The sequence below is a fragment of the Chiloscyllium punctatum genome, chromosome 15, assembly GCF_047496795.1.
Source record: "Chiloscyllium punctatum isolate Juve2018m chromosome 15, sChiPun1.3, whole genome shotgun sequence".
Lineage (NCBI taxonomy): Eukaryota > Metazoa > Chordata > Chondrichthyes > Orectolobiformes > Hemiscylliidae > Chiloscyllium > Chiloscyllium punctatum.
In genome coordinates this window covers 7,788,634-7,800,991 of record NC_092753.1, presented here as the reverse complement: position 1 = coordinate 7,800,991, position 12,358 = coordinate 7,788,634, and the positions used below count along the sequence as shown (strand labels likewise).

The following is a 12,358-nucleotide window of genomic DNA, read 5'->3' as shown; positions in this document are numbered from 1 at the left end:
ACTCACTGAGATCCTTGTAGAGGGAGGAGGAGAGCTTCTTCAAGGAAGGCATCCTTGCAAGAGGATTCGCAGTAGGTTAAAATCAACTAGGAGAAAGTGAGGACTGCAGATGCTGGAGATCAGAGCTGAAAAATGTGTTGCTAGAAAAGACCCGCAGGTCAGGCAGCATCAAAGGAGCAGGAGAATCGACGTTTCGGGCATAAGCCCTTCTTCAGGAAAACAGTTTGGCTGCATAAAACCTGCATTCATTTTAGGCTTAATGACTGCCCAAATGTTTAAGGTTACATATAAAATAATGCCATAGAACTTAGAACATTACAGCGCAGTACAGGCCCTGTCATACTAATCTGAAGCCCATCCCACTTACACTATTCCATGTACGTCCATTTGCCTGTCCAATGATGACTTAATGCACTGAAAATTGGTAAATCTACTACTGTTGCAGGCAAAGCATTCCATACCCTTACTACTCTCTGAGTAAAGAAACTACCTCTGACATCTGTCTTATACCTATCTCCCCTCACTTTAAAGTTGCGCCCCCTTGTGTTTGCCGTCCCCATACTTGGAAAAAGGCTCTCCCCATCCACCCTATCTAACCCTCTGATTATCTTGTATGTCTTTATTAAGTCACCTCTCAATCTTCTTCTCTCCAACGAGGCCCTCACCCTTTCCTCGTAAGACATTCCTTCCATACCAGGCAACATCCTAGTAAATCTCCTCTGCAGCCTTTCCAAAGCTTCCACATCCTTCTTATAATGCGGTGACCAGAACTGTACACAATACTCCAAGTGTGGCCGTACCAGAGCTTTGTACAGCTGCAGCATAACCTCCTGGTTCCGGAACTCAATCCCTCTATTAATAAAGGCCAAAACACTGTATGCCTTCTTAACAACCCTGTCAATCTGCGTGGCAACTTTCAGGGATCTGTGTATATGGACACCGAGATCTCTCTGCTCATCTGCACTCCCAAGAATCTTACCATTAGCCCAGTACTTTGCATTCCGATTACTCCGTCCAAAGTGTATCCCCTCACACTTGTCCACATTAAACTTCATTTGCCACCTCTCAGCCCAGCTCTGCATCCTATCTATGTCTCTCTGCAACCTACTACATCCTTCGTCATTATCCACAACTCCACCGACCTTAGTGTCGTCTGCAAATTTACTAACCCACCTTTCTAAGCCCTTATCCAGGTCATTTATAAAAATGACGAACAGCAGTGGACCCAACACCGACCCTTGCGGTACGCCGCTAGTAACTGGACTCCAGGATGAACATTTCCCATTAACTACAACCCTCTGTTTTCTTTCAGCAAGCCAATTACTGATCCAAACTGCTACGTCGCCCACAATCCCATTCCTCCGCATTTTGTATAATAACCTACTGTGGGGAACCTTATCGAACATCTTTCTGAAATCCATATACACCACATCAACCGGTTTACTCTCACCTACCTGTTTTGTCACTTTGTCAAAAAAGTCAATAAGATTCATTAGGCACGACCTACCCTTCACAAAACCGTGCTGACTGTCCCTGATCAGATTATTCTTTTCTAGATGGTTATAAATCCTATCTCTTATAACCTTTTCCAACACTTTACCAACAACTGAAACGAGACTCACTGGTCTGTAGTTACCAGGGCTGTCCCTACTACCCTTTTTGAACAAGGGAATCACATTTGCTATCCTCCAGTCCTCAGGCACTATTCCTGTAGACAATGATGATTTGAAGATCAATGCCAAAGGCTTGACAATCTCTTCCCTTGCTTCCCAGAGGATCCTAGGATAGGTCCCATCCGGCCCAGGGGACTTGTCTATTTTCACACTCTGCAGTATTTCTAATACCTCTTCCTTACGAACCCCAATCTCTTCTAGTCTAGATGCAGGTATCTCTGTATCTTCCTCGCCAACATTTTCATTTTCTATAGTGAACACTGTTGAAAAATGTTTATTTTGTGTTTCCCCTATCTCCTCTGACTCCACACACAACTTCCCACTATTATCCTTGATTGGCCCTAATTTAACTCTCGTCATTCTTTTATTCCTGACATACCTATGGAAAGCCTTAGGGTTAACCCTTATCCTATCCGCCAACAACTTCTCATGAATCTTCCTGGCTCTTTTGAGCTCCCTCTTTAGGTCTTTCCTGACTTCCTTGTAACCCAACCCATGCTGCCAGTTCACCCACTTGATTATTTCAGATATTCCTCGCGTTCAAGTACACACACTTCAAACCAGGCTCTCGCTTGCCAGTGTCAGATACTTGATTTGGGAACATTTCCCTACTCTTATCATCTTCTGTATCTGTCCTACAATTTTGGTTCCCATCCCCCTGCTGTATTAGTTTAAATCCACCTTAATAGTTTTAGCGAATTTCCCACCCAGGATATTGGTACCCCTCTGGTTTAGACGAAGATCATCCTGTTTGTAGAGGTCCCACCTACCCCAGAAAGAGCTCCAATTATCCAAGAATCCAAAACCCTCCCTCCTGCACCATCTTTGTAGCCACATGTTCAACTCCTTTCTCTCCATATTCCTCACCTCACTAGCACGTGGCATGGGCAGCAAACCAGAAAAAACAACTCTGTTTGTCCTAGCTCTAAGCTTCCATCCTAGCTCCCTGAATTTCTGCCTCAAGTCCCCATCTCTCTTCCGACCTATGTCGTTGGTGCCAATGTGGACCATGACTTGGGGCTGCTCTCCCTCCCCCCGAAGGATCCCAAAAACACAATCAGAGACATTACGGACCCTGGCACCCGGGAGGCAACACACGTGAGTCTCTCTCGTCCCCACAGAATCTCTTATCTGTCCCCCTAACTATCGAGTCCCCAGTGACTACTGCTCTCCATCATGAAACCTTATTTTATAATGAATTAAGCAAGTCACAACTTAGAAGATTAGAAACAAGAAGATATAAAGATTAATACACACGAGAGATTAATAAGCATATATTATGAAATGACTCAAGACTTATTATATGGTCAAATGCTTTAGCATTCAACTTCACTAAACACCAAGTTTGACGTTGATGTTGTAAAATCAATGATCAAACATATACATTTATTCATTGTAGGTTAAAACACAATGATTTCCTGTTAGGCAAAAGGCTCAGATTTAAGAAATTGTTTGATTACACGTTTATCTATTGTGAGTTAATGCACATAAATCCTATCCTTGTTCAGGAAAAAACTTAAATGTAATCAGTCCTTTCATTGTGTGCAATGTTGCAATTTGACCCATGGACAGGACACACACTCTACAGAACTTGCCAAGGATTATTGCTAGGGAAAGCAATAGCTATTGAAATTTAAATATTCACTTAGATTAAATAAAACAGCTGAATATCTAACAATGATTTACTGAAGTTACAATCATTACAAGTTCCTCCTAGTTCCAAGTAGAATTAGCTGGAGTTACTTACCTGAAACTTAAATTAAAATGCTGAAACTAAAGGAATTTTCCAGCTGGCAGCAGCTTTCTCAGAGCATTTGTCAAAACAATACAGCTGAGTTGTACAGCTATTATTCATACTTTCTTTGTTTACCAAAATGTATTACCTGAAGTTGTAAGCACCACATGGGGTCCACTCCCATAACTTAGATGAGTGATCTTCTTACCACACAGAATGTCTATTTTCCTGGGCTCAATTGAGCTCTGAATATCTCCAGTTCCTAAACAGCCACTGCAGTTAGTACCAAAGGCAAACACCTGTTGTAGAAACAAGACTGAAGTCAAATCTAAACTTTTTAGCCAGTTTTGTAATGCTTAACGTTTTAACTTATTTCTCAGGAACAGATTGAACACATCATTTCTCAACAAATGACATCCCACAGATCTCTGCACCTGGCACACCACCATGTCCAATTTAATATTTTCATCCATATAGTAACATTATATTTTCAAACATTTTGATGGATAAAATAGTTTAGGACAGAATAAGATAGGACAGATCGTAGAAAGAAATTTGCCCTCCTTTGTTGGATACAGAATTCTTAATCTCACTCTGCTGAAAGCTATGAGACTTCAATAACAATTCAACCATTAGGTACCATTGAATATCGGCTGTTTAACAACAAGCAAAAGCAGTAGCTTTGCTGGCTTTCTAGACCACGCATTACACCTACTACTGTGTCATTCATACTACATACTGCTAAAGGAAAACAGAGAATGGAAATGTAAAAACAAAACAAAATAGACAATGTCTGGAATAAAAGAAAAATATGTTGGAAACATTGGCTGGATCAGGCAACATCCGTGAAGAGAGAAATGCGAGGTTTAATGTTTCTGGTCAATGAGTTATTTTCAGAGCCAGTTCAGGGAGATTCAAACTTAAAGCAAACCAGGAAGTAGTACATAAGCAATTGAAAAAAGTATTTTTTAAATTTTGAAGTTCAATATGAAGGAAGCATTTCCATTTTATAGTCACAGCATTACTGCAAACTTTTTATTAACTGGTACGTATGAACCAAGAGTGCACCAGTTGATCAAATAATCAAGAGGTCCACATAATCAATGTAAAAACACATATTAAGTAGTAGAAAGATAATGCAGGGGATATAGATCACTGTTAAGTAATTTATACATAAGTAAAGTAAATAATAATGAAACTTTGCCTTAAACAAAACTTACCGGCAGACAGCCTTTTCATTCGCACTCTCAACTGACTACTCAGACATCAGAGATTACGAGGATACAGTATTTCAATTATATAATTTTTGCCGGTTTATAGAGTATGCTGGTTCATTAGGAGTCAGTTTAAAAAGTTTGCTTACCTCAAAGGAAACATCTTTTCATGTCAATTTTGTGTCAATAATTATGAATCAGGGTGTGTGACTTGAGATGGCTAGAGAAAGGATATTACCTCATCATTTTCTGTAACATACAAGGTCTCATTACCAGATGTGCCAAAGACACAGGCCAGACGAATTGAACGGAGGTCTTGTGGTGGAAGCAAGGCAAATAACGGCCACTTCCCAACATCCACCATGACAAGACTTTCACTGCAGCACTACACAGAGTGACAAAGACGACCTGGAAAGATCCAAAGTACCAGAAGTAAATACTCGTTAATCTCATCAGTACTCTTATTTTCAGTTCATGATGAAATTGTAAACTTGGAGGTGAAAAAAAGCTATCTGCTACTTAATTGTAGATTTGATTCCGGAGTCTAATGAGACTCCCGAATGCAGCTTCACTAGGTGAAGAGAGTTTCAGATGGGATGGGGTGCTGTGCTCACAGGTGGGGATACAGAGTGCAATAGAGTCATTCCAAATTCCTTTTGGTGAGTAGGTTCGTAAAAGCACTGGTAGAAACCTAGTAGGTTTCAACAACCTACCTCGGATTGTTTGTAGCTTGGGAAGACAAGAAGAAATTAAAAAATGTAATATGGATAATATCTTAAGAAAACTACAATTCATAATTAAGTCTACTTTGACTAGGACAGACTTTTAGGCATTTGCAGACAAATAACATGAGAAAAAATATAATTGTACAAAATCTATCATTACATACATTCATGAAATCTCTTCAAACATTTAAATTCTTTTTCATCTCTTCTAAACGTCCTCTCTTATGGAACACATTTACAAATGAAATGGAAGCCCACAAATCCTAGGGACCATTTTAATTTGCTCTCCTAACTAATAACCATCTAAAGGAGGGTACTATGAAAAGGGTTTTAGCTCCTACATACCCATAAGCTTCCTTTATGGCTTTTCCAGTGCCCCAGGCAAAAAAAATGGGTAATTTAATGTGAACTTCACACAAAGGAATGGCCCCTGCACTCAAACCAATTGAAGAATAACAAAACTTCTATTTCATGATCCCAACGTGTCCCAAAGTTCTTTGTGATCAAGTAAGTACTTTTGCAGTATAATGACAATTATAATTTTGGGAAACTTGGCATACAATTTGCACACAACAGCATTTACAAATCATGAGATAGACAACGTTTTTTAAAATAACGTTGTTTGCAGGACTACTATTGGCAGGACCCAAAAAGAACTCACCAGCTCTTGTGATCTGAAGTTTTACAGCCACCTGTAGAAGCAGATGTGACCACAATTTAAAACTGCACAGTACTGCACTGGATTGCCCATCTACATTATGTACTATGTCATGGAAGAGAGCTTAAAACTACAATCTTCCAACTGAGAAATTACACTAGTATCATAACCAAGATGTCACTACCCAGTGCAATGCATCAAGTGAGATTCTGCCAGGGTACTGCACTTCAACAAATTAATCTTTGCAGCTAATGAAGTCTAACACAAAGGTGATATAAGGTCTTATGAAGACTACAGGAATGTGAACTTTTTATTGCAAATGGATTTGAGTACAGGACTAGTGAAGACTTGCTTCAATTAAACAGGAGCTTGATTAGATTGCACCTGTGGAGAAGCAGAGTCGATATTTCAGGTCAGAACCTTTCATCACACGACTCCCCTTCTCCTCTGATGCTGCTTGACCTGCTGTGCTTTTTCCAGCTGCATTCTTTATCCACTCTGATTCTCCAGCATCTGTAGTCCTCACTATCTCCTAGATTGTACCTGGAATACTTTGTGCAGTTTTAGTTTTCTTATCTTAGCAAAAATATTACTGCTATAGAGGGAATGCAACGAGGATTCACCAGACTTCTCAGAGGATGGCAAAACTGTCTGACAAAGAGAGAATGGGCAAACTGAGCTTGTATTCTCTAGACTTTCAATGAGTGAGAGGTGATCTCATTGATAATTGCAAAATACTTAAAAGGATAGACAGAGTAAATCCAATTACAAATGCGGAAGTCTAAAATCAGGGGGCACAATTTAAAGATATTCTCATTTAGGAAAAATGAAAAGAAATTATTTTAATCAGAGTGTCATGAATCTATTAAATTTTCTACCCCAAACAGCTATGGAAGCTCAGATTTTAAGTGTAATTAGAGTAAAGTTTGATGGATTTCGGATTACCAATGACATGTAGTGGTATGGCAATAGTATGAGTAAAAGACATTCAAATGTTCGATCAGCCATGACCATATTAAATGGAGCAGATGGCTCAACAGGCTGAATGGCCTATGCCTATTCCTCTATTTCTATTAATATTTAGAATTCTTGTTGACAAAGATACAATTTTATTGCATCTTATGAGTAATTAGTTGATTCAATTTAATGTTAAGAAACATTGACGGTGTGGTTTAATGCACCATTGAAAGCATCCAACCTGTATGCATCATAGCATGGTATGACGCTAAAGAGTCATGAGCACAGCCCAGTTCATCACACGAACCAGCCTTCCTTTCATTGACTCCATCTATACTTCCCGCTGCCTCAGGAAAGCGACTAATCCCGGCTGTACTCTCTTCCATCAGACAAGAGATATGAAAGTTTGAATACACGTAAAACAGATTCAAGAACAACTTCCTCTGCACTTATCAGACTTTTGAACAAACCTCTCAAATGCTAATTCTGATCTCTCTCTCTGCACCTTCTATGTGGCTGTAACGCTGTATTCTGCACTCTGTCCTGCAATCCTGACACACTTTGTATGGTACGATCTACCTGTGCACCACACAAAACAACACTTTTCACTGCATTTCAGTCCATGTGACAACAAAAAAATCAAACTCAAACTCAGTAACCTAGGCTTTATGAAGCATAAGAATAAGGAGATTATATTGAATTTGTATAAGACACTAGTTTGGCCTCAGATGAAGTATTGGATCCAGTCCCAGGTGTCACACTTTAGGAAGGATGTGAAGGCCCTGGAGTTTATGCAGCAAAGATTCACAAGAATGGTTTAAACATTTGGAAATTTCCATTGTGATTATAGATTGGAGAAGAGGGGATTGATTTCCATGGAGAAGGCCAAGATTGACAGTGACAAAAATCACAAGGGGTATGGACAAAGTAGACTTGGAGAACCTAGCCCACTCATGAACAGGTCAAGAATGAGAGAGCATTGACTTAAAGTGATAGGCAAAAGAAACAAAAGCAATATAACAAAAGCATTTCCACAGAAAATGTTATAGAGTCATGCAGCCCAACACATCCATGCCAACGAAATTTTCTAAACCGAACTAGTCCCATTTTACGGTGTTTGGTCCACATCCCTCTAAACCATTCCCATTCATGTATCTGCTCAAATGTCTTTTAAATGTTGTAATTGGACCCACCTCTACCACTTCATCTGGCACTTTGTTCAATCACCCTCTGTGAAAATGTTGCCCTTTAAGTCTCTTCAATCTTTCCCCTCTCACCTCAAAACTATGCCCTCAAGTTTTGGATGCCCCTATCCTGGGGAAAAGACCTTGGCTCTTTAATTTGGAGATGCCGGTGTTGGATTGAGGTGGACAAAGTTAATAATCACACAACACCAGGTTATAGTCCAAAAGGTTTAATTGGAAGCACTAGCTTTCGGAGCTCTGCTCCTTCATCAGGCAATTCCTTTTTTTCCTTAACTCTCATTCCTCTAACATACCAAATTTACTTGCAAGAGATTGCTGGAGATTTGTGATTTACAACACTCTATTTTATCTCATTTTGAGTTTCATTCTCAGCTTTGCACCTTACTTATCACATTTCTGATTCTTATTGAAGATTTTTGACCAATAAAAGCAGGGAAGTTATGTTGAACCTTGATAGGCTCTAGTTAGGCCACAGCAAGAATGGTGCATCTAGTTCTGGTCACTACACTTCAGTAAGATGGCTAGAGTCCTTGTCAAAGCATAGAGGAGATTTAACAGAATGGTTCCAAAGATCAGTTCTAAGAATATTAGTTACACGATTAGGTTGGAGAAGCTTCGGTTGTTCACTTGACAGCAAGTCAGCTTTGATAGAAGTGTACAACGTTACAAGTTTAGGTAAGATATATAAAGAAAAGCTGTTCTCATTAAGTGATGGCACAGGCACTAAGCAATATAAGTTTCAAGATTTTGGGTAAGTAGCACATGGTATGAGATGTGGTCACATGAGAAAACTCTCAGCATTTTCTTGATTTTAGCACATTTCTGTGATGCAATCTCTGATAGCTGATGTTTAAAGAGGAGATGTGATGCATTTTGATAGGATGAACATTGAAAGACAACACAAAATAGGGGGCAAAACTCTATAATGAGTTGAGGACAGCAAAAGGACCTGATGTATGTGTGCACAGTTCACTGAAAGTGGCAGGACAGTTGGGAAGAGCAGTTAATAAAGCATCATGTTTTTGGCTGTATCAATTGGGGCAAGGTAGTGATGTTGAACTTGTATGAGACATTTGTTAGACTTCAGCTGGTGTATTGTGTATAATTGTAGATGCCGCATTGTATGAAAGATGAGAATACATTATAGAGAGTGCGGAAGCAATTGACAAGAATTGTTCCAGGAATGACAAACTTCAGTTGAGCATAGATTTAAGAAACTGAGACTGTTCTCCTTCAAGAGAAGGCTGAGAGGGGATTTGATAAAACTTTTTCAAATCGTGAACACACTGAACAAAGTAGATAGGAAGAAGCTGTTTCCACTCAAAAGAAAAAAGAACAAGGGGACATAGATCTAAGGTGATGCGCAAACGAAGCAAGGGTGATGTGAGAAAAAATATTTCACAGAGCAACCAGTGTGGAATGTTCTGTCATGAAATGTGCTGAAAGCAGATTGTACCATTCAAGACAGTTTTGGATGATTATTTGGATATAAATGACAAGCAGGAACATGGGGAAAAGGCAGGAGACTGGCACAAGGTATTCAAACCAATGCAATCACAACAGGCCTAATGGCCTCCTTCTGTGCTGTAACAATTCTGAGAAAGCAGGACCAGCATACTATTTTAGATGATCACCCATTGTCATGTTAAATTGGTAAACCCTTGAAGGGCCAAAAGGTCTACTCCTGCTCTTATTTTCTGTGTTGCTCTGCTCCTAAATAAGGCCCCTATAGAATATATAACTACATCACAGGAACAGGTTCTTGGGCCCACTAGGTCTGTGCCGACCATGATGCCATTCTAATTCCATCGGCTGCACATGGTCTGTATCCTCTATTCCCTGCCTGTTCATGTGTCCATTCAAATGCCTCAAACATTGGTATAGTATCTGCTTCTACCATCTGCCTAGCAGTGCATTTCTGGCACCCACTAACTTCTGTGTAACAAAACTTATCTCGCACATCTCCTTTAAACCTTCCCCCTCTCACTTTAAACCTATGCCCCTAGTATTTGACATTTCCACCCTGCGAAAAAAAAGACTCCAACTATCCACTCTATCCATGCCTCTCAAGTTTATACACTTCTGCCTGTCTGTCTGTTCCTCAGTCTCTGATGCTTTAGCAAAAAAAAATCCAAGTTTGTCCAATCTCTCTTCATAGCTAATACACTCCAGTCCATGCAACATCCTGACAAACCTCTTTTGCACCCTCTCCAAAGACTCCATTCTTCCTATAAATGTTCTCATCAAAAATTCCACAATTTCTCAGGTCAACTTCAAACACCACAATGAGGATTTGTTGGAGGTGTTGCAAATTTCTTCAGACCTTGTAGCTCTAATTTTACCAACTTACTGCAATTTTGTTCCTAAGATCCTTGAGGCAACTCAAATGTCAACACAATGACCAATAGTTTGCAAAGCTAATGCTGTCATAAGTTTGTAGAGCATCAGTCACCACCACACTCCTGTATTGCAGCAAGACCTGGACTGAGTACCAGTGACACAGTAGAGCATAAGAGAAATATGACCAGTAACTTATGTGTCACATCAGTCAGATTCAAGGGCAGGATATCAAACAAATACTGTACTTGTATCATTCCTGAAGTCAACTGCACAAGCTTTCAGGCAAAATTTCTGAATATTAAATTCAATGAACTGGTCACCATGGCCAGATGGTCACTGCCAACTCTTACCTTCTCAACTTTGACACTGCCGGCCTTCATGGGGAACATACAAGTGCTATAAAGAAGGTGAAGCTTTATTCAAAGCATAGCATTTATTGACATTAACGCCAGGGACAAGCTCCCTACACAATGATGAAAATTTGTCCATCCAGCTTTAACGTGATTTGATTCACAGCATCTTAATTACAAAGTATAGTAGCTGTTGGAAGAAAAAAAATCAAATCCTGCACTCACGTTCTCACTTCAGCAAGCTTCCTGGTCCAAGTGCTCAGAGATCAATGGGTACAGAATTGCCTGTTTGATCATAAAACTACCTTTGGTTGAAACTCATGACATTGGGTACACATCATCCCCTAATTAATGAACAATTATAGGCATCTAAAAAGCATCAATCCACAGGATCCTATCAACTGAGAGACATGTTCAAACAGAATCCCAAAAGCCCTGCATCCAATCACTTGGCTACAACTACGTCTCTATGACCAGCTAAAACCATTAACCATCGAGAGATTTTTTGAGGGCTGGGAGATAAATTAATGTTGGATTTTTTTTTGGGGGGGGGGGGGGGTGTTTAAAGTTTTTAAAGGATATAGTGCTACTACTTCGAAAAGCACTTTGATAGAGAAATTTCTATTCAGCCAAGACTAAAAACAGCGCAAAGTCTGCATCCCAAATTTGCAGACATTCTGGAACACACAGGAAGCTGCGTGGCGGTTGGACATGTCCTGGTGATACTTAGTAATCTTTTAAAATATAAAGAACACGATAGGATAGACAGAAATTCTCACCCACACAGTAATAATAACTTTTTGTTGATTACAATATTAACAGAATATTTATGCTTGTGGAAGACCGTTTATGAAAGCATATACTGTATCCTTACTAAACAGGTTGAGCAAAAGGTGTCTGTTTATGACCAGAGGAATTGTGTTTCCCGCACTTACAAAACTTACATTCGGATAACGTAAACAAACAGGCCCGAACTCGTTCTTCGACTCGATTAGTCTTCCCATCTCCTAGGATGGACGGATCAAGTGCCGAGCGAGCCGATCCACGTGGGACACGGCGAAGACCAATCAGGGTCCAGCAGCCGCCGTCACGCGCCGGGTTTAGAACACGGCCGCTCGAATCCTAACGGTCGCTGTCTCGAGGCGCAGAGCCGGCTCCATTTGCATTCTGCAGCACTGGCGGACGCCGCGTTTGGCGACAACATATGCAGGTTGCGGCAGCTAGGCTTGCAGGGAGCCTGGACTTGTAAACAAGAGCCTGACCGTCGTATGACATACAATTCAAAAGAGGAGAGTCATGTTGCTGAGCTGAGGTCCATCAAATTACATAGAGAGTTGCAAAGAGCCCGTCTCTAAGTCAAGATTTGGGGGTACCCGTGTTGGACTCGGGTGTACAAATCACACAATACCAGGTTACAGTCCAAACAGGTTCATTTGGAAGCACTAGCTTTCTGAGCGCTGCTCCTTCATCAGGTGGTTGTAGAGTATAAGATCGTAGGGCA

General features: G+C 40.3%; 1 protein-coding gene across 7 annotated transcripts in view; it reads right to left on the bottom strand.

Annotated features, from left to right (window-relative positions):
- Window positions 1-11,948, bottom strand: part of LOC140486022 (RCC1 and BTB domain-containing protein 2-like) — a 68,472-nt gene extending 56,524 nt beyond the window's left edge. Inside the window, exons 1-3 of one of the 7 annotated variants that reach the window (XM_072584561.1) lie at window positions 11,802-11,948; window positions 4,896-5,030; window positions 3,557-3,707 (exon numbers count right to left, since the gene is read on the bottom strand). In XM_072584561.1, coding sequence (XP_072440662.1) covers window positions 3,557-3,707; window positions 4,896-5,030; window positions 11,802-11,861 — 346 coding nt within the window. In that variant the 5' untranslated portion in view covers window positions 11,862-11,948. Of the gene's footprint in view, window positions 1-3,556; window positions 3,708-4,771; window positions 5,031-11,731; window positions 11,750-11,792 lie in introns of those variants that run through there. The other 6 variants (XM_072584562.1, XM_072584560.1, XM_072584563.1 and 3 more) reach the window with 6 other exon arrangements.
- Window positions 11,949-12,358: the final 410 nt, after the last annotated feature.